We start from the raw sequence: 23939 nt of genomic DNA, 5'->3' as shown, positions 1-23939 counted from the left end.
ACTATGGTGAAGCACTGAACAGGTTGTGCAGAGAGGTTGTGGGGGGCCCATCCCTAGATGTACAGACAGACTGGGTTTGAGAGGCTGGAGTGCAGCACTGCAGGAAGGGACCTGTGAGTCCTGGTCAAAAGCAAGTTGAACCTGAGTCACTGAGCCCTGACAGCCAGGAGGGCCAACCTTGTCCTGGGGGGCATCAGGCACAGCTGGGCAAGGGAGGGGATTCCCACACTCTACACTGCACCCATCCTGAATCCTGCGAGCAGTTTTAGGCATCGCAATATTAAAAAGTCATTAGACTATCAAAGAATGTGCAAGGAAGGGCAGGAGTAACAGTGAAGGGCCTTGAAGGTAAGCCTAATGAGGAGAAGCTGAAGTCACTCGGTCTGTTCAGCCAGGAGGAGACTGAGAGGGAAGCTCATCCCAGTCTATGACTCCCTCATGAGGAGAAGGGGAGAGGCAGGCACTGATCTCTGCTCTGTGGTGACCAGTGACAGGACATGAAGGAATGGCCTGAGGTTATGTCAGAGGAGGTCTAGGTTAAATATTAAGAAAAGGTTTTCCACCCAAAGGGTGGTTAGGCACTGAAACAGACTCCCCAGGGCCTAGTCACAGCGCCAAGACCAATGTTGTTCAAGAAATGACTTGACAACATTCTCAGGCACATGTTGTGATTCCCGGAGCTGTCCCATGCAGGGCCAGGAGCTGGACTTTGATGAACGTTGTGAGTCCCTTCCAACTCAGCACATTCTGTGATTCTGTGTTCAGGGCCAAGTTGGATGGGGCCCTGAGCAACCTGGTCTCATTAATGGCATCCTTCCCACAGCAGGGTGGTTGGAACTAGTTGATCTTAAGGTCTCTTCCCTTTCCAAAACATTCTATAATTCTATATTGCTGTGAGTAGTGGCACGGGTACCTACTGCTTTGTCCTCTATTCTAATTAAATTCCAGCAGAAACTTAATAACAAAATAGATATCTGTGCAAACTTTCCATCTCTGGACTTCAGCACATTCTGTTCACATTAAATCTTTGGAGATTAGTTTGTGCCAAATTTAACTTCCACTAAGCATGTAACAGTGCAAGTTAACCAATAGGTTCAGACAAAACTGAGAAAATTTTTGTAAAGGATAAAAAAATGAAGTTGATACACAAAATTCAAAGCTTTCCTTCTAAAGCATACAAATGACAGAAAACAGTGTGTCTGAAACAGTAAGGTAGACTGTATTGTTAAGCAGAAAACACAGAATTAAACTTCCTATGCAATGCTATTTTTGCTATCTCCAAACACATTTTATAATAGTTCTTCATGACATCATCACAAAACCCATGTAAATTCATTTTTCAACCTTCTTTAGAATCATTAAGTCTGCTGTGATGAAAAAAAAAATCCATATGGAAACATAAACTAAGTAATATTCTTCAGGTCATAAACCACTAAGCAAGCAAAATCCAAGCATCTGATCCCCAGTTCAAGCCAAGTAGTACCTTCAAATTTATAAAATGAGTCTTCAGCCAACTTATTATGGATATTTGCAGCTCATAAATGATTTAGAAATTATGAGAATCATTAACTCGAACTACAAAAGTTAACAGTTTCACCTTGCATAATGTACCACAAAATATGAAATAGATGTTGGCAAAATATACTTTGCATATCTTGTGCTTATTAGTCAAATATTTGTCATAAATTTGTCTATTCCTGAAAACATGTCTAACAATATTTTTCCATGCATAAAATTAAAATTCTTATCAAAAAGATCTGCCTAGTACTAAAGCCTAGTATGTTTTTATGCTTGAACATTAGTAACTTCCATATAAAAATTATGCAAGAATTGTGACCACACGTACTTCTCCCTTGTCTAAACTACAGTGAAAAGCATAAAAAAAATTGTATTCCATTTTCAAAAAAAATGTATTCCATTTTGCCATTCAGCATCAAACAGCACTGCACAAAAGCAGATTATACTTGCAGAAATTCTTTATGCTAAATGTGGTAGGAACACAAGGGAGTTTTATCTAATTAATTTATTGAAAGAATCACTAGTATATAAATCACAAATTTCAGTTTAAGGATTATGGTAGTGTACAGAGAGTGACTGGTTATTCAATTAAAGATCTCATGTAGTTTCCCTGCAATTGCTTTTCCTCTTGGAGCTTATATTCACTGATCTGCCAAGGAACATCATACCTCCACCATTACTGCTCTCTCAACTATTTAGTCAAAATAGCATTGTTCCTCCTCTTTGAAAGATCACATGAAGGATTCAGAGCTCAGAAATTGATCTTTCAAAACCCTGTTTTAAATATAGAACAACTCTGTACATCAATCACAAGCTATAGTGTAAGACAACATTTTTCTTGAGATTCCAAAGTCCATTTCCCTGCTCAAGGCATGGATGCTGTGTTCACAGAATGAACAGTACTGCAGGTTGCAATCAGCAAATCTGAAATTATTTGTAATGTCTTACTTCCCTATTTTTCTGAGTTTAAGCCTTATGCTTTTTTCTTCCTTCATATTGATTTATACAGAGATATATTATTTTACAACTACTTGCATTAGAATTGCCTGAGTCACAGGTTCATCCACTGCTCCTGATTGAACTCTGATTATATTTCTTAAGGGATTTTTCCTCTCATCCATCACTGACACTCATTCTCAGACTTCATTTTCAGTCTCTTTTCCCCCTGCTGGACATTGCTGTCAGTATGGCAAGAGAAGTATTAATCCTTTCTTAGATCATGTGCATACTCCACTGCACTGAGCACCTGTCTCATCAAAAATGTTCATAATTCAGGGGGTTTTTTTATTGAGTACAAACTTACTACTTCAAAACCATAAATCATCTTCTAGTTCAGCATTAGAATTCCATATTGTGCACAGCAAAACTGATTTGTCATGCACATTTCTTTAGACCATTTCAGATATTTAATTTGACTTATTACGAGGCATTTAAATACGGCATTTCTAAGTCCACTCTGAAAAAGTACACATTGGTGAAAAAAGGCACTTGATGGCCTCACGTTCACTTTGTAGAGGTGGTTGATAGCTGGTATCTGGTTAAGCAACTATAGGAAGACTATTGTCAGTAGTGGAGTTTGTAGTGTATAAAGTGTGCTCCACAGAGGGACTAAACAAAAGCAGACCTGCTCAGTGACACAAGGACATTACACCTGACTGCAATCAGAAATGCCCAGGGTCACGCTGGATGGAGCTTTGAGTAACCCAGTAGTGGGTGGTAACCCTGCCCCTGGCAGGAGGGTTGGAACTAGACAACCTTTAAGGTCCCTTCCAACCCAAACCATTCTGTGATTCTATGAAAAACAGAGAAAGGGAGAGAAAGAGAGAGGGAGAGTGAGTACACACACAGACACTCCCCCAACAACCTGTCTTTTCTGGCCACGCTACATGCCTCTTCTACTGACTACTACTAATGTAACTCCACCGGATAAGTGCAATTTCCATTATTCTCTTATATTAGCAAATAAAGTAGCACAGAAATATAATAGTGATGTTACTTGAGGCAGAGTGGTACTTCAGGCAGACCACTGAACACTGCTCCTATTTCCAGCAGAAGAAATTGAGATGAAAGAAATATTGTGCCTTCATAAAAACTGCACAAGTTGTTACACACTGGCAAATGCAAATGATTTTGTTTCCATGACACAGCAGCAGAAGTTTTCTTCTATCTCTTCTATCTTGTGCGTGACCCTCGGTACACAACATCCAGCTCAATCCTACAGGTTCATAAATTGAAGATGCAAGGTGAAGTTAACTTGGTCATTCAAACTGGTCAGTGTTCTTAGTGGTCTAACACAACGCTGAGCTGCTCGAGCACCTACTGAAGTCAGCTGAAAGACTGACATGGCTCTCGTATCAGGCCTTAATCAGAAATGCCACACCATCCTGTCCTTGCTATAAGTAGCACTGTATGTGTATCTATCTATAGACAAACTTTGTGTTATGTTAGCCACAGATATTTTATTACTTTTAAGCAGCAGATAATTTACCAGGAATGTAACTTTTTTCCTTTTTTTTTTCAATAGCAACTCAACTGAAATTTAAACATTTTTGGATTTGCAATCACAACCAAATTTTTGTGCATTCTCAAAGTACAGTAAGACAGCAAAAGGCCTACAGACATGTATACAAATTTATGAATTAGCCCATAAAAACTTGTGTGGAAGACTGAAGACATTGTTTTTAAATTGTGAATTAAGAAAATTACTGTATATTTATTAGACTGTCTGAATTGCTATGATTGTCATAATGGTATGAGATGTCTATGAGAGTTGATACTGTATGTCAGTGGAGGAAATTGAAAATAGCTCAGTTAATAAGATTCTACCTTTAAGAAAATGGTGCTATTAAGAAAACAGTGCTATTGCCTGCAAATGCAGTTAAACCACTGTTAAATGCCTGTACTTTGAGATGTATCCCAAAGCTATTTGATGTCTCTTCCTGCATCTTATTAGCAGTCAAGAAAATTCAGATCACCAAAACATTTTAAAATGCTGCCCAGAGCAGACCATTTTTTATTATCAGCAGAGAGGATTATCAAGTAATCAAGGAACTGTTTTCCATAGGCAAGTCTGAACTGGTCATTTAGTGTTCATACTGATGAAAATATTCCCTGCAGAGATTAAACAGATGAAAATTCAATCTCAGAAGCACCATGAAAACCCATCAAGGTTCCTTTAAATAAATCCTTCATTTGGAAAATTATTTTTTTAACAAACAGATATTTACTAAGAGGAAGGTAAAATGTATCAGCTTCTCCACACTGAGATGGCAAGAAAAAGTGGAAAGTGAGAGAAGACGCAAAAGGAATGAAATAATTTTCATTCTTCCCTTAAGAACCACAAGAGCTTTTAAGACTTTTCATCTCATCTCTTCTCTCCACGTATAAATTGCAATGTTCTTATCCTCTTTAACTACTTGAAACATTTTTTCCTACTCCACCTAAGCTTTTTACCATTTAATTTTTTTTCCAAAGCTAAAACTCATTGGTTCGGGGTCTCGGGGTTGTTTGCTTCTTGTTTGTTTTAAATATTCATGGGAGTTCCCTATAAAATTTCCTCTTAGTGTTTGCATCTCATCTCCCTAGCAGGTCCAAGGGACTGTAAAAGCACACATTCATTGATCACTGGCTTATTACTACCAATTTCTTCTGGTTACATAGTTGTCACTCTACACTTTAAAAAAATTGTGCACAATTAGCAATAACAAATCATCCTTCATTGAAGACACAATTTCACAGCCAGTGTGTCTTTGTAAACATACTGATATGTATTAATACATAAACATTAATTTAATGCTATTTACTGATTTGCATATATGGACCTATTATTTACAGTCTTTGTGGGTTAAATCACACCAGAAACTAAGAATTTTCTTCACCAGTTTTATACCGACTCAAAGAAGCTGGCAAACCCAGACTTCAGCAGCTACTGCACTATAAGAAGTGATACAGACTAAAACCTTAGCATTTACACAGCAAAATGGGTCCACTGTGTCCTGATTTTGGCTAGGGTTGAGTTAATTTTCTAAACAACTTCCTGCAGTGTTTAGCTCCCCACAGGTAAAACCACAAGGATCAAAATCTCAGAGAATTACAATTCCTTCTACAGACATTGAGATATGATGCAGAGAAAGAGACGAGAGAGAAACTGACCGAGGACACCTCAAGAAAGACCAAGCAGATCCTGAATACCTAAAACCAGAACACTGAAAGGTGTGACACCAATTTGTCTCAACTGTCACACCTGTCACATAAAAGAGGAAAAAAACTCAGGGATGCAGTTTTCAGAATGCAAAACAAAGCAGAACAACAGAATTACCAGACTCAGTAAATATCTCTTCTGTATTTTATTACCTTAAATACAAAGGAAGATGGAAGTTTCACCTAACAGATGTTCATCCTCTTCAGGAGAGACTAAATCCCTCTGAGTCATTCATGCAGAAAAATTCTCCAAGTTAGGACTGTCTCAGCCACAAAATATACCTACCCAAAAAAATACCAGTAGACTGAGACATATAAAGTCAACAGGAAATGGAATTCCTCAGGAAATCTCTGTCCCTGTGCTCTATAACAAAGTACTATTCGCTCTACCTGAGCTACACACTCTGCAAAACATCACTATTCTTTCATTACCAATAAACACGAGAATTTACAGGGAAGAACACGATTCACTTCTCTGGCAATGGTAACAGAATCTACACTTCAGAAGCCCGAGCCATTATTCTCAGAGTCTTCAGATTTTAGGAGTATTTAGAGAGCACACAGTAAAAATTTAATGTTAGGAATGTGCTAATTTGAACTTCAAAACGTAGTGATTTGTTGAAAAAAAGCATACCAAGTTGTGTATAGCCTCATCTCAGCATTCAGAAATACTTTTGGAGTATTCACAAGGAGTTGTGCTTTCAATAATCTATGCAAGTCAATTGGTCGAGGTACATTTTATCAAGTTAAGAGAACCTTCCTGCTTTATTGAAGTTAGGAAAGCAGTAAGTGAAAAATGAAGAAAAAATATTGAGATAATTGTGAAGGCTTTTATTTTGCACACTGATAGCTTTCTATTTCCCAACACCTCAGATCAGAAGAGCTCTTTATAGCATGTCTGAGTACCACTGATCTCTTAAGACTGATGGACTGGAGACAACAAGGCCAACCAATTCACAGACGGGAGTAGTCAACATTCGTATGCCAAGGAAAATGATGAAACGCCTGTAGAATCAATTTTTTACAATTTATTTTGACAGGATTTCCAGCCTGACAGCTTCTTTTCTTTGTTGAGTGTTCTTGTCTTGGGGGTTTTGTTCTGTTGATGGGTTTTGATTTTTTCAAGGACTAACTCTACTCTTATTTCCATTTTAGTATCTCAGTTTCTCAGTCTTTCAGCAATTTCAAGTAAGTAAAGAGAGGTAAGAATTGTTGCAAATAACATGGAATATTGAAAAAAAAAAGATTTTTTAAAAAAATCACACACACTACAACACTGCAAGTGACCAATCAACCTAACAGTGTACAGCAAAGCAAAAAATAAAGAAGTGTAACTTAAAGAGAAAATTCAAGTAATTAACCTTATCCTCTTTTCACTAAATCTTGTTTTTCAAAGTTTAGCAAAAGAACTCCATCTTGATTGGTTAAAATTGTGATTGTACTGTATCATCTGCATAATAACATCTGGTTTAGTGAAAGAGACAGATCTCTCAATTCTACATAGCTTTTTATAGAGACTTTTTTTGTTGAAAAGCTGGTTTTTTTTTTTATGACTTCCTTATAAATAAAGATTGTAAATAAATTTAAATTGATGTAATTTCTAGGAAATTACTAGGCCTTATTCTACATTTTGTGGGGATTCATCATCCTGGTTTTGTACTCTTGCATCTACTAGATCTACACAAAGAAAACCTTTGTCCATTCACTTTCTGCCACTATTACAACTAGAAAAAAAAAAGAACTGGCATTTAGAATATTTTTTTTAAGCAACAATGGAAGAATCTTCAAGAATATTCCTCTTAGTTTTTACTTCCACAAGTAATTTGTTGCATTTTCATTCAACTCCTTGCAAAGTCAATATCCTCTTTTCCACCAGTTCAATAAGACAATAAAAAGGGCTACTACATTCAAATGAAGTTATCTCATATTCACTTGTAATCTTATGTACACTCACTCACTTTTACAAGAGACAGAGAATTAAGTTCCTTTACTGTTTGATTTATCCTGTGTCTTTTACAAATAATAATACCTTACTCAATCTTCTGCACTGAAAACGCAACACCTTAAATAATGCATTATAAAAGAGTATTTAAATACTGCAAATACCAAAGCTTCGTCAGGTGAACTCTGCATGAACATTTTGTGTTATCTCATTATGATGCACCACCACTCACACTTCAAAAATGTCTTTAACTTCAAGCAAGGTCCAGAATATTTTGTAAAGAATTTGTATTCAACTCAGGAAAGTATCTTCAGCACATATAGACTGAAAATGTATCTACAATGCATCCTAGGTGTCACAGCCCTTTGATCATCTAAACAACAGCATTGTTCAAGAAAATAACCCTTTTTAGTCTACATACCCAGATTTTCATCTTCCAGAGGCAAGTATGCAAAACAGGCACCACAGACTGGCCCGGTCTACACTTCATTCACGGTATGAAAAAGAAATATTATGATGCACGCCCACATCCCATGAGACTTAAAATATCTTCATTGCCACCATTACCAATAATGTTTGCCTATAGAGTAAAACAGTCAAACAAATGAAGCAATAATTTTCTCTTTCTTTCTCAACACTATTTTTGGAGTGAAGTGGGAGATTTTTTAACTGATGTCAAAGTAATATATGAATATATAGGTTGGTTATACAAAGAGAATATCAAGACTACTCTAATGGCTATACATGCAGTGCTTAGACTTACACTGATTTATCTGTGAACTACAAAAATGAATCAAGTTTTTAAGCTTTCATAACTGGCTATTTCATTTGTACTTGTGTGTCCCTCTGTCAACTGTTAACTCGTGACTTAATCTGTTTATGCCTTTCTATCATTGCCATATGTATTCTTCCTGATGCCTATAGCAGCAGGACTAAACCCTATTCCAAGTTCATTGAGAGCAAAAGATTAATGAAAATGTCTATTTATTTCCAGAGTCCAATATAAGGAATATTAATACAAAAAACAAAAAACAAAAAACAAAAAACAAAAAACAAAAAACAAAAAAAAAAAAAAAAAAAAAAAAAAAAACACAACAACAACAACAACAACAAAAAAAAAAAAAAACCACATAAAAACCCAGCAAAACAAACAAAACCCCCAAACCATCACAACAAGCACATGAAATGTCATAGGAGTCTCTTCTGTTCTCCACTTTTTTTCAACTACCTATTCTCTACAAGTACTGGACATAAGCAAACCAAGTCTAACTCTATTTTTTAAAAAGCATCAACAATTTCAGAACACTTGTAAACTTTTTAATATTTTAAAGGAGTCCTAAAAGAAAATATTTTAAAAATTAATTAAACTGTGACATAAATTTCCATACATACAGAGTAGGTAAACCCCATCCAATATAAGTGAGGATGCAACCAGTTGTGATGTTTGCCAAATCAATAAGATTTATGTTTCAGGCAAATGCTGAGACCATTTCTGAGCAACATTCAGGTTTACATCACACTATTGGTACAAATAGTGTGTTTTCAGCAGTTTTCTCACATTTGGGGCAGTGGGGGAGGGGGTGTGTGTAGTTCTTTGTTTGGTTTTTGTTGATTTTTTAATGGTTTATTTATTTCAAACTTCTAAGCCAGTATTCTCTCCCTTGGGCTCCCTTTTACATCTTTCATGCTTGCAATATAACAAACATTCATCAATTGACTGATTTCAATGAACCTAATCTTCATTAGACTCAGTAGGGAGGATTGAATTAAATCCTGAGATTACTGAAATGATAGTGTTAGAGAAACTCCCATGTAAACTAGAATTTTTCCCTGTCCCACAGTAATCCTTAGGACTTTGGGATTTTCTGTAAACAAAAATCTGAAACACATAATTTTTAATTTCCTTTTAAAAATTAATTATAAGACGTAAAAATGAAAGAAAGCCTTAACATTCTTATACATTGTACGTGTAAGTTGTGCTCACTCAACTATCTAATTTAAACAAATTCCATGTACTTAGTATTATTAGGGGCTTTTAAATATTTTATCACTTTGGGGTTTTTTTTCCTACAAGATTTAGCACAAAAGTATGTTTTTCCAACTACCATAGCTAAAATGTCTGCTTTAAAACTTCATCATACAGTAAAGAAGATAGATATATTCCCAGTGTGGCCATTCACCATCTGCTTAAGCAAATATACTTCAAGATGCTTCTACAATTGTGATAAAGTGACAGCAACTCTAAGAGCACACAGAGCTCATATTCTAAAATGATGATTGTACAACTATAGTTTGCATCTTAAGGGACCAATAAAAATCTTTATGTTCTGTTTGAATGGCAAGGATTTGTATAAAAGGGAAGAAGGAATAGGAAAATAACAAAAAACTGATCCATTCAGCAGTTGTCTTATATTCAGAAGCACTAATGAAACTTCTTGACCACAATTAGTATTTAACACCACAAGAATATTTTCTCCTTTCATACTTTTTTTAGTGATATACAAGGCTTGCCATTTTACTAGATCCCAGGAGTGCTTTTTTCTCATTATCCAGGTGGGATTAAGAGTACGGAGTGCTCATGATTAAGAACACTTGTGCTATTCTCCAGGCATTTCAATTTTTATTATTCTAATTATCAAAGTGATAACTGGGAAATGCTAATTCATAGCTTCCTCCTTGCACAGTGAAATATCCTGACAAACAGGCTGAATACTATGAGAAAACTTGCAGGTTTATTAGTCAATAGCACCTTTTCTATTCTGTACAAACTTTATTAGACAGATCTAAAATCTGTATTAAAACACTGCTAATAGCAAAACTTCAATGCACTGCCTGTTTACCAGGATTCTTAGTAACAACCCTTTAGCCAATACAGCCAGGAATGCTACAGCTTTAAAGCCAACATCAGCAGTTTTCTTTGGCATAAATACTTTTTCTTGTAGACATTCAGCAGACTTGGTCTCTAAATGGTGAGAAGAAAAAAAAATGTCCACCATCTGTTCCAGCCCTGAGGGAAACAAACTTTCCTGGCAGTATATAGTTCAGGATTTAATTGTACCCAAAAGCCAATAAAAAAACATGCAAAAATATAAAACATCAGTCTTAGTTAGTGGAAGTTTCGTATCATTTTACTTTAGCTTATTTCTTAGGGCTACAGTTCAACTTATTTTTGCTGTAATCCGTTTTCCTTTATTTCTGTTGTTTGCTTTCAACAATTTTAAATTAAATCCATACTACCATTCCACATAAAGAGAAAGCTAGAGGATCTAATCAGATTTTGTAACCCAGTTTATCAAATTTTATTTACTCTCTGCTTGAGTATCAGGAGAAATACATTTGCTAAGGCAAATGAGAAAGATTAGTTTCTTCATAAAAAGTAAAAACTTTGAACAATACAAATTTTATAAATGTCATGTAAAATATTATAGTCAGTAACAAAGCTCTGGTTTCAATGACAGCAAAAGGGAGAAGAAGTTCAGACTCAAACAAGAAGAAAAATAAATTAGAATTAGGGAAAAATTACCTATTTCGATTTTCTGAAATTAATCTTATTTTAAAATCAGTTTCAGCTGGAGAAGTCTATGGGTCATTATATACAAATTTAAATATGAACCACATTTGCTTTATCTCAGGATAAAGTCTGATAACATAATCTACTTTAGTTGCACTTTATGTCAAAAGGAGTATTGAATAATCAACAGTTCCATGACAAAAAGTGCTGTAATTGAATCACTAATTATAGGTCTCTGTCAAACTTTAAATTACTATTTTTTGCTTGCAGTGTTTTCTGTTACAGAAGTAACAGTATAAACTGTTATTGGTTACAGCGGTATAAATATTTTAAAAAACATAGTTACACTGGTATAAATAAAATTGGTTACAGTACTATAATTTTTTTTAACTAAGGTAAATCAAAACTGCCAAGCCCTAGCACTAAATAGAATATATACAATGTTCATCAAAAACATGTTAATTATTTACCTGTCTATGAAAAAATTGACAGAGTATAAGTCCTCTTTATAAAGTCCTTGTGGCTACTTATTTTCTGCTTGCTTCTAATTCTTGTTCATACCACAACTTTAAAAATTAAAAACATAATAACATGATAGCTGCCATCACAAGCATCGTGGCAGGAAGCTTGCTTTGTTTTGTAGTCACAAGAGGAGACAAAGGGAAAAACTGGAAATCATCTAGGTACCAATCTACTAAGAAATGTAATGGAAGCATCTGGCTGTTGCATTTCATTACTTATATTCTGCACTATTAGGTTCCAAGAAAGCTGAAAAAAACAGAGTTGAAAAATATTTACAGGTATTGACAATTTGCCTAAACTAGCTACTGTCAACTGAGTAGATTACATGTAAATTTCTTTAAACCAAATTCATTTTCCAGGTTCCACTAGGGTGCTACACACTAAAAACAAGCAAATAACCCTGAAAAGGCAATGTTAAATTTCTAGTTTAATTTACTGTAAACCCCACCAACTATCCTGTTTTAAAAGAGAGTAAATGGCAAACCACAAGAGAAAGCTTTTAACTTACAGTTTTTATCCAGTGTAAATTTACTTACCCCACCCATTATTAGCTACTAGAGCCACAAATTAAAAACCATTTTTACATGCCTACTTCTCTTCAGATTATTCAGACTTTGTAAAAGAAGCTATGTTTTTTTTTTTTTTAAGTTGGTATACTATATATTAGCCAACTTGAATTATAAATATCATGCCAATGCCTTGTATATGTATCCAATTGCTAATGATTTTTAAAGGCCAACAGTATGTTCCATCAGAATAATTTCCCACAAGACTTAATGATCATTCTGATGTTATTTAATTTAAATTTTTTTTAAAGTTTGCATTAGAACAACCAATGTTCAGTAGTTTAAGACTTTGTGTTTACTCTAAACTTAAAAATTATGTTTCTCACTTAAATGTCTGCCTAAATACAAGGCTTCCTTTATTTACTATAAATTTATGACAAAACATTTAGCTGATTTATTGTATAATAATTTTCCCTATCCCATACCAGCAATTTGACAGTAAAAAAAAATCATTCTTTAATTATTTTCAAGTACAAGCAGCTGTTTTGCGACTATATTATGCACTACTGCATAATAACCTGTTTTCTTCCAGTTTTAAAAACATTTGCTATCCTCAATACTAGGCAATATCAATATTTACTTTAGAATGTCACAAAATAAGTTGTGTGGTGATTTTTTTTGCCTTTTCCCAAAGTTTCAATAAAGGCTATTAGAGCACAGGAATTGAGCCATGATTTGAACCACAGCTGCACAATCCTTGTACTGCTGGGAACACATTAACACTTTTCTGACATGGCCTAAAAAGCAGGATAGCAAAGAATATTTGATCCTCTGAGTGGCACTGCCCTCTCCACAGGCCCAAGTTACCAGGTTTGAAAGGAGGTCACGAGTAGAACTCTGTCCACTGACTACATTTTGCCAGAACTCTGCTTCTGTTTATCTTCCTCTGATCTCCCCAATTCCTCCCCAACAGTACCAGAAACTAATGGCTGAATTTGAGCACTGTGAGCTACATCCTGTTTCCTCAAAATCAGGCTGAAGGTGTATAAGTGAGGATGTTTTTTCAGAGATGCTTAGCCACAGAATGGTTGAGGTTGAAGGAAACCATAAAAAATCATCTGCTGCTGCTCCCCTGCTCAAGGAGGGCTGCCTAGAGCTGCTGCCCCAGGACCACATCCAGTCAGGTTTTTAATACCTCCAAGGAAGAAAATTTTACAATGTTGGTTGTCTGATTCAGTGACTTGGCAGAGACTTGAGAATGCAGCTTTCAGGTTAATACAGCTTCTTTGAACAGATTCAACATCATTAGTGGAAAAACTAAAAGTTTTAAAATTTTCTACCAGTGAAAATCTGTGATGTCCATAGACCCATTTCTTTGTGTGGTATCAAACAGCAGTGATGACCTTACAAGAAATTTTAAACTTCATTAAGTTTGTACAGAGATAAACTAGAGAACACTAATTCTTCATCACTATATGAATGTAGAATACATAAGAGGTTAGAGCTGATTAATAGATTTTTCCCAGCATTGAAGGCATTGATATACAAAGATTGGGACTGCTCCAGACACTAAAAATAAAAGATGTCTTTGCAGTATATCTTTAGCCAGGCAATAAAAGCCAAGCCTACATTCATAACTTGTTTCAGGAGTTGCTCCATTGTCATTGCCCCATCACACATTTAAGAGGCATGAATTCAATGCAAAGGAAGAAAAAGAAAATAGAGGTCAAGACTAGTTGCAAAGGGACACAATATCACCAACAGTGGTGAAGCAGGGAACGTTGAATTTTAGTTTTTAAATTAAGCTTCTTATACGCATGTTCTCACAAATATCTTGAATTTAGCTTCACTCTGCAGATCTAGTAGCAGATATTACATTTGTTTGCCTTGCATGCCAGTTAGTTTAAGCAATTTAAGGCAATATCAGGGAATTTAAGAGAGATTTAACATTTGAGGCAAATCTTGAACAGATGTTGGAGGAAAACCTACCAGTTTTCCAAACCTCTTGAGCAATGAAACTCAGGAAAATGAACTGTATGGGGAAAGCAGAGTAGAGGAACAGTGCTAAAATATAGTATGGTTTCAAGGGGTATTTAAAAGATCCAGTTTTCTATTGGATAGAGGATCACTTTCCAACAAAGTGCTGAAAGAAGTGGCACATCTGCCATTAACAGTGATTTTTACCACCCTGTGAATGTGCAATTACTAATGTTATCTCTGCATGAATTCAGGATTTAATATTAATTTCTTAAGTGTTTCATTAAAGTGAAGATATGTAGATCATAGGCTGGATTATTATTCTAAATCTAATAATTCCTATGTGCTGTCAAACATTTTAAGATCAAGCAGAAATCTTGAGTTCTGAAAGATTTTTTCCGATTTTTTTTCACTCTACAGCCTGTGTTGTACATACAGTGACAACTGAAGCTGGATACTTTATTGGTAGCAAACTTAAGGGTATATGCAGAAATTCAGCCTTTCAGAAAGAGTGTAATAATGATGTTTTTGAGAACTTCAACAGAGAAGCCAACTAAGAGCCAAAGTAAAAAAGCAAATACATCTTGGAAAAAAGTTTTTGCAATGAAAACTCTGGACTGATATTCAGATTAATATATCCTAATTTCTTTTGAAAGATGGTTAATGATCAAACCTAAATAATGTGTTTAAGATTTATATAAAAGACAAGATGAAATATTTCTAGAAGTGACACTAAGATGACAGATTTATATGCTTGCGTTTGAAGTATATGAACATCAAATAAGATTAAATAAATGTCAGTGCTTCTAAATGAATGTGATGATATTTTAAGAAGCAGTCTAAGACCACCTAGGGCACAAATCAAACATGAACAAAAAATTTAAAAATTACCATCTTTGAACTAATCCTGTGGAAGTCACCATAGAGACTAGACAGGCATCCTAGATCTTTTCTGTGGGATAGTTAGCATTTCGTTCACTTCAACTAATTCCCCCAGCCCTCTTTAAAAAAGAAAAGCCTACAGGCTTTCTCTTACTATTTACAGTCTGCTGCTCAAAGCCTATGTAGCTTTTACTCACAGGATCTGCCGTATGTCAAACACAAAAGCTTGCTTTGAGTTTTTTGCTGCTTCCTTATTTCATAATTTTTCTTTTCTTGGAATACAAGGCAGCCTACTCATATCCACTCTTAGCTTGCCCTGATGATTTTGTAAGATGCCTTCACATCTTTTTTTTAAGCCATTTACTACTTTTGGTCATTCCTGCTAATGCCTTCTGAACTTTTTCCAGTTTGCTCATACTTATTTTGAATTTGTCCATAGTCAGCTCTTATCTTCTGCCCTGAACAGCTTAGTATTGGGAGCAAGCTTTCCAACCGATGTTTCTACTTTGTCTTTCAGGAACAGTCAGGGGAAAAGCAAGTGTTGTAGCAGTCTTTAGATATCTAGATATTTTTGTAATAGTAGTAAGGAATCTGAAGCTCAGACTTCTTAACAGATGAAAATATTCACCAACAGAAAATGAGACAAAAAAAAGAAAGATAAGAGATTAAAATAACGTTAATATCATAAGGATTTCACAGAAGCTACTTCAACAAGCTTACATATGAAGTAAATTTTATTCTACAAATATTCTATAAAATTCAAAGTATATAGGAGTATTTACTACATTCCTGAAGATTCCAAGCAAACTGCCATTTGTCATAATGACTGAGGTTATCACTGTATGGAAATAAATATAATGTAAAATATACAAGAAGCTCAAAGTGCATAGAAAATACAAGATGAATTTGTCATGGAAAGTTTCTAATCTCTTACTTATATTGACTGGCCTGGGTTTAGGAAAATGCAGTCAAAGAAGTGATCACAAAAAAAAAGTATAACTGAAGCTTACCTGATGTCCTGAGAATGCCATTCAGACCTAGTACGATGTCCCACGTGAGTCTAACTGAACTTTATAGAAGCTGAAGAATAATGTTTCCAGCCTTCTAAGTTCTGCACAAAGCCATTAATTTCACAGTGCCACTTCACAGAATAAAGATAAGGGTGGAGACCAAGTAAAATAATTCTAGGCCATTTGAATCCCCATCCTCTGGGGCTTGTTAAAGGTATGGCCTGCAAGAGCCAGGGAGGGGTTAGTCAAGAGTGTCAAACACACCGCGAGTCAGACGCTCTGATGGCTTTTCTTACACCCAGCAGAGGCTGCTCTGAAACACCAAGTGCTTGGCATGTGAACATCCAGGACACTGGAAGCAGAGAGCATGCAGAGGCCACCTACCCCCGGCATGCTCCCGTGCTCATACTCTTCACAGACTACTAACTCACCAAGCATGTCAGACTTCCCAGCTCATATGGTCAACATCAGTTCTAATGAATAATCTAAGCTTCGAACTTTGAATTTTGTCATTAATATTTCCTTTAGTTCATCATTTATATTTCCTCTTCCCATCACTGAACACACCATAGTGGCACTTGACCATCTCTTTTTCCTTTTTTTGCTCCTCAATATGCATATCATTCTTAGAAAGTTCCTTACATCACAGGATCACAAAGCATTTTCTAAAAAGTTCTCTTGCTTTATTAGAATAACCTTAAATATTTTATATTTTTTAGATTGTTGAGGCCTGAGAGCTCCTCTGAAAGTGATTGCAAAATTTTCATTCTCCAACATCCAGTTACAGGACACTGGACTTCACCTGACAGAAACAGAGGACACTACAAGTATACAAAATACTTCTAATTGAAATTCATAGAAAAGGGGATTATAAATAATTAGCTTCTCTGTAGAATTAATTTTCCTTTTATATGAGAAGAAATTGAGACATTTATTGACTAACTCTCAGGGTCACAGTTGGCATCTAAACATCTAACCAAGCCAGTAGGAAAAATCGTTCAGTGTCTGATGCATCATGACGTGCCAATGAGTAACTGAGGGAATAATTATAGGAGTGGAGGAAAAGTAATTTCTAATTTGGTATGGCCATTATCTTGATCCTTGTGAAAAATGTAACATTTGCATAATGGTCTCAAACATCAAGGAAAAAATTTCAACTTCAATTACTGTTTTGCATGTATTCCACACATATATCAGAAAAGGTGTGTCCTGGGTTGAAAAATGTAACCAAAATGTGTATTCTATTTTCACCTGTAGAAAGCAGTTCAGAGATATTGTTCTTTATCTCTTGTAACTCTAGGGGGGAAAGAAGGCAGATGACTTCTGTTAATGGGACACCTGATAACACCAGATAAGGCAGTGCCTTCTTATCTCTCATCAACTTCATCTCCCCCTCTGGGGGATATCTTCTGTTAATGGGCCATTAAGGTTCACCAAGGACATGACACATTACATCATCCCATTGTGAGATGCACCACCCAGCAGGGAGGAGCCAACCATTCCCTACCCAGATAAAATGGGGACACAGGCACCCCAAAGTAGCCTGTTTCCACTGGATTCCCAAAGGAAGACTGGACCCTTTCTTGAGGATCGTCTCTACTTCAACAGAGCTACATCTGTCACTCCAGGAGGATTTATTTCAGGCTGCTTCCAATACCCTGACCAACAGGGTGTCACATTTGCATTCTGACTCTGTCAGTGGTCCTTTGTACTATTGCATCTGTCTTATTTTATTTTTACCCTTTTTGTTGTTTGTTCTTCTCTCTCTATTAAATTGCATTTCTGACTTGGAGTCCCACTGGTTTTGTTTTCAAACCAGTACAAGGGGGTGATTTAATTTGATGTGAAGAAATAAAGATAGCAAGTGAGACGGAAAAAAAAAGAAGAAAGGAAGTAGTCCAATGAATCTGGAAATAAATAAGCTACAATAAAAAGCAGATAATGGATCAGAGTTTGAAGTTTTAGTTTAGAAAAACAGCATGTTAGCAGAGTACAACTTTGACACAGCTTTAACTACTTCAAAATGTATTTATCAAATGTTTTAGAAATGGCTGTGAAGGACTTGATGATTTTTTTCTGTGTTCTATGCACAGCTTAGCTAAGGCATACATTCCTCAGTGATTTTAATGGAGTTTCAACATACAAGCCAAAGATCTCTCTCATTTAGCAAGGCAGCCTTTAAACTCTGCTTAACATGTAAGTGTTTAAAAGGGCAATTTTCAAACCATTAAGTAGAACTCATGATGTTTGAGCTCAACTATAAATCATTTCGTTACAAGATGTATTATTCAAATAATTATAGCTACCTAGCTACTGTTGTAATGTTAATTGGTTATATAGAACATTAGCTTTTAAAATTTTATTCTCGAGCCACAGAATACTAGCACTTTTGGGTAAGCTTACTCATTTAAAAAGGTGTATTTCTCAGCTTCTCTCATCTTGAGCTCCGTACCCAATCTAAAACTTAAAATTTCTGCATCAAGAAATATTTCCCCCTGAAGAGGAGAGAACAGAGAACCCAGTATGAGGACTTTAAGTACAAAAACCTTAAAGTATGACCTTTTTAGAGATAAAATACACTAAAAAAAAAAAAAAAAAAAGGGCAGCTAAGTACACAGTAGTTTGATCTGAAAATCAATGATTAGCAATGAACCACAAATTAAAAATACTTAACTGCTGTCATGATATAGTCATGACTATCCTGTCATGTAACAGTATCTTGTAGGCACTCCTTCCACTCACACCCTGCCCCAGCTCAGACTAGTGTGAAAGTCTAAACAAAGTGCCATAATATTTGTTTTCTGACCTTCTTTGAATTTTTATGGTCTCAGAAACAGCTCCTTGAAATGAGACCATTTGTGCTAGAGGATGTCAGCTAAACTAACAGGGAGGACATGTGGCAGTGCCCTTCTGACACCATCAGTAGTGATGGGGCTCCCCTTCTCTATCCAGGAGGAGCACTGTTGAGAGCTTTTCCTATAAGTTTTTTAATATTTGGATCTCTAACTGACAGAACCTTTAGCTTTACTGAAGGCAATCTACTAATGGTTAGCTTAGAAATGTTTTGTAAAAGAAAGAAATAATATAAAAATAGCTTGACATCTTCTGCCTCCTTTACCATAAAGATATAGAGGATGTCGGAAGACAGCTACAAAAGATAGAAGATGTTGGAAGATAGTCACAAAAAGCAACAATGCTTTAACTACACTGTCTTCTAATACAGCAATGAAGCAGGTGAAGTTAACACAGAAGAAATTGAGATTGATAAGGCCCATATATGTGAAATAATACAAATAAAAGTAATTATCCCCATTTCATCTGTTTAACACAACTGGAGTGAACATAAGATGAGAAAGAAGAAAGAAAATTAAATATTTTACATTATTTTCAGGCATGTAGTTATAGCCCAAATTAGAGAACCTGATTATCTTGATAAATAACAGTTTTCAGAAGGCATCTCAAAGTCACTCAGGTAACCTAGTTCTTTACTGAAGACTGTAATTGACTACAGGAAAAACCTATTTTTACGTTTTTAATCCAGCATCTAAATTAGGTGTCTGAAGTTGAACACTATTCACATATGCCACAACTACAAGTGTAAAAGAAGCATGGTGACTTTAAAACAAAAAGATGAGCTACCAAAACTTAAGGCAACCTTTGGATTATATTTCTACCTGAAGTACTGTCTCATTTCCATAAATAAATCTTCTTCTAAGGGGAAAAAATGTAGCGATGCAATAATTTTTCCCACACATGCTCTGAAACTATTGGTGTTTTATACATCATACTAAAGAATTGAAATTAGCCCCATAAATTTAACCTTCTGTGATTTTCTACTATCACTTCTATCAGAATACTGCATCATCAGAGTTTTTTAAAAAGAGATTGTGATTGTTAAGATGGAAGCATTCACGTTTTGTTGTTATTGCACAAACCATTCCCTACAAGCCCTATATGTTATACTCCTAGAATCTCATTTTAATTTTCCACTACCTCAGAACACATGCTAGGTACTTCGGGCCTATATATTGTGATGATATATCAATTTATACAGTGCACACAGTTAGTTTTGAACAAAGTTAAACTTTCATTATTACTTGTATGTGTATTCCTTTTAGAAGATTTCCACACCACCAGTCTAACCTATGGATACCTGCACCTCAGCATTTTTTGATGAAGTTGCTGAACTTATCATATTTTCAGGAAACACTAGAAAGACTAATAAAAAAGGGCCTTATTAAAAAAATTTCCACTCCTGCCAAAGACATTCACCTTTTCTTAGCCAGTGAAAACACACTCAAAATCTTTCAAAGTAGTCACAAATATTCAAAGTCTGCACTGGCAGAGTTCCAGAAACCTGCAAGGTGTGCTCAGATTATACAAAAAAAGGAGCATGTTGCAATTGGTGACACTGTCAGCATAAAATGCTTAGCATAAGGTGTATCTCTCAGAAATCAGGCTGGTATCTCTTAGTACTCAGAAGATTAAAAATCTTGCATGCTTTATTGAGTACACAAGTAAACCCTTCATTATCCAAATTCAGAGCAAGAAAGACCCATTTAGCCATGAATAACTGCTGACGTGAATAGCTGCTGACCTATCAGCTTCAACACCAAATATGAGCACAGGTCCTGCAACCTTCCAAAATCGCTCTGAAATCCTAAATTCCATTTTTCCTGCAACAAAGATTAATATCCTTCAGGCTTTGGGATTTAAGTACATTTAGATGAATGAGGTCAGCAACCACATTTGTAAGGCAAGCTGCCATAGATTAGTTTCTAAGAGACAACAGGTTTATTCAGGTTAAAAAGGGGTGATTGCCAAGAGCATTGAGTATAAACAAAAGGGAAAAAACCCCGTAAGGTATCTCTGGACTGCAATACTTACTGTATTAATTTTTCAAGTGATTTATTCACTGTACACTCAGTGCAGACGCTATAGAGATTTAATTGAACAGCTTGAAAACACATACCCGATAGCAATGTTCCAGCTATTGTTCAGCCATGCTCACCTTTAAAGAAACAGTCCTCATTGTGTACAATGGTGATCTTTTGCTTTTTCAGACAGGCAGCCCTGTGCACTTCACAGTGGTTTTGGTAGAATTCTCCATCAGACCCACACACAGGTTTGTAATGTGGCTTGCAGCGCTCCATGCACAGACACTCAGCTTGGCCAGTCCTCCCGTTCACAGCGCAGTGTCGGCCCAGGCCACAGTACTTGTTCTCACATGATCCAAAATGGCCATCCTGGACAAGATACCCTTGGAAAAAGAGGGAAAAAAAGAGTTTTTATTTAATAACTACATTTTGCTTAATTGCACATAAGATACAAAAAGGATTGACTTGAGTAGATGAAGTCCATGTCTACTATGTCTTCCGTTACATCCTTGACTAATATTAAACATAGGTCAGCCTGATGTTAAAAAAATTTAGTCTCTTTATCATGACCTGTCACCCTGTTTTTGAAGACTTTTCTAAGCCTTCTGATTTGTCTTTCATGTTGCAGTCAGAATTCTTATTTTCTCACACTTTCTACTATAAACAATAGCCTTGTTTTGTTAACAGTCCTTCATTGTTTACATTTTTAGGTAGGCGGAGAAAGTTGATTGACAGTTGGCTTTACCAATGTGGTTTGAGAGGTGGGATTCCATCCTCCAATCCACAGGCATCTTTGGAAACTTATAAAATTGAGTTTTGTAAATAAACCCATCCCTTTTCCTGCTTTGATCATCACCGTGTCCTCGTGCGGTTCTTTCATGTCAAATTGTAACAATGACCTTTATACTTTTAATCATTGTCATAAGCTAACTGTAATTTAGAGCAAGATCCAGTAACAAGAGTTACTAGAATTCGTAGTAAATTCATAGCAAATCATTGCTTTTTAAATGTATATTTAAGTTTGTTATCTTAAGATTGCTATACTGTTGCACGCAATAGAACAATGTATTCTCTAGAATTTAGACCATAGGATGTCTCAAATAGGAAGGGACCCAGAAGGATTGAATCTAACTCTGTGGTCCTTGCAGGACTACCTGAATCTAAACCATCTGATTAATAGCATCTTCCAGAAACTTGATGAACTCTGACAGCCAGATAAAATAGACATTCACACATTGAGACTGATCCATGAGAATAACCAGAGCTGAATCGGGGCTTTGAATCAGTACAGAGAATTTAAAAACAAAAAGTGACAAAATCTCTGTGGTGGCATTACAATGACATTTCAGGAATCAGACCATGGAAGAGCAGGACTGATATATCAAGTGAATGGTAGCTAGAAGGAGTCACATGACCCTATAGTGGTATTTCAATGATGACAAATGCGATTTGGATAGCAAACAGAGCTTTAAGAATACTGCAGTAGAAATAGAGGAATTTTTGCTGGCCACAACCTCAGTTCCTTCTGCTCCTAAAATAAGGAAATGGATTGTTTACATGAGGTCACCAAAGGCATGTGTCTGCTTTCAATCCTATCTGTGCTGCTGCCACCACATAAGATGAGCACTGTTTTCAGGAGCAGATCTCTTGGTGAAAAGGGAAGTTCTGTGCACAGTAATATTTCCTTACTATATCGCCAGTTTCTATTTTGACTGCCGTAGAACTAAATATGACTTCTTGGCAAGAGAAATTATATGATGTGAAAATGAAAGCAGAATTGTGAATTGCAATTGCCAATAAATAGGTTTTCTGATAACATAATTGTGTCATAAAATATGTATAAAAATGCTAAAATGTCCCCAAATGTGGGAACAGACTCTGCCTTTCACAGGTACTTAATTTTATTCTCTCGCTTTGTACTCCTAATATCCAGAACAAACACCTGGTATTCTAATTCCTTGCAATACTTTCCTTATCCTCACCTCCTGGCTGAATCCATCCTTGCCTAATCCATACAAAAATAGTATGAAGAAGCAAATCACAATGCATAATTTGGTAGTAATTTGGTAGTAATTTGGTCGTATTGGATTAATTTTCCATAGTGAAGTGCTAACATGTCAATATCATAGCTTGACACACATTTCTTCAAGCCATTGAGAATTTATGTTCTTCACTTCAGTGGCAGAAATAAACCACTTTTTCTCACCACTTTTTCTTCTGAAACCTATGGGTCCATTAGACAACCATGATTAGACTACTTTGATTTCTTGCTTTCTCACACAGCACAGATTTTCTAGACAAATGTACTACAGAAAGCACACAACCATGAAATTTGGCTCTAATGACATGCTTTCACTATATTACTTGATAACAATTTCAGCACAAAGTTGAGAGGACTACATATTCACCTCAGGTGTATGGCTGACATAACTAAGGCACACTGATTTTTATAAACATGTAAAGACCAGACTGGGTTTACCTGCTCATGCACCAAAATGACTTGAAACAGGAAAACCCAATTCAACATTAAAATTTTCCCAGAAGTTTTTGAAAGTATTCCTCTGTCAGAAATTAATGCAGACCCAATTTCTCTATTTCCTTATACTAAAGCTAAGCTCAAATAAAGCTTTGCAATACCCAAGTGTGCTTTACAGCACAGGTCATGTATTCATGTTGCAGAATCTAAGAACTTCTTTGAAGTGGTGGAATTGTTACTGTTTGAGGACAAAGTACATAAACCATATTATTTATGCTTTCTGAATTGAAGATAAAGAAATCTCAGATTTCAATTTGACAACTGCTCTGAATTATTGAGAGGTGTGTGGTGACTCAAAAATGTACTGTGCTGTATGTTATGAAAATAGAACTCATTTAAAACTTCTCTTGGGACTTCATCTTAGCACTATAATTGAATCTGATGCCTGAATGCAAAACACCTTCTTTCAAATAAGGGAGAATAATTTACATTCTATATATTTGTCAACATGTACCAAT

The 23939-nt window shown here is 35.7% G+C and overlaps 1 protein-coding gene across 1 annotated transcript in view; it reads right to left on the bottom strand.

The window, feature by feature from the left end:
* FSTL5 (follistatin like 5) overlaps positions 1–21328 on the bottom strand; it is a gene marked incomplete at its 5' end in the record, with an annotated part of 198631 nt that extends 177303 nt beyond the window's left edge. The window contains one exon of the mRNA XM_063422000.1: positions 21080–21328. Within this exon, the coding sequence (XP_063278070.1) occupies positions 21080–21328 (249 nt within the window). The remainder of the gene's footprint in view (positions 1–21079) is intronic.
* Between the last annotated feature and the right edge of the window lie 2611 nt (positions 21329–23939).

The sequence above is a fragment of the Prinia subflava genome, chromosome Z, assembly GCF_021018805.1.
Source record: "Prinia subflava isolate CZ2003 ecotype Zambia chromosome Z, Cam_Psub_1.2, whole genome shotgun sequence".
NCBI classification, from domain to species: Eukaryota; Metazoa; Chordata; class Aves; order Passeriformes; family Cisticolidae; genus Prinia; species Prinia subflava.
Note: the sequence above shows the minus strand (reverse complement) of the source record. Positions and strands in the feature narration are given on the sequence as shown.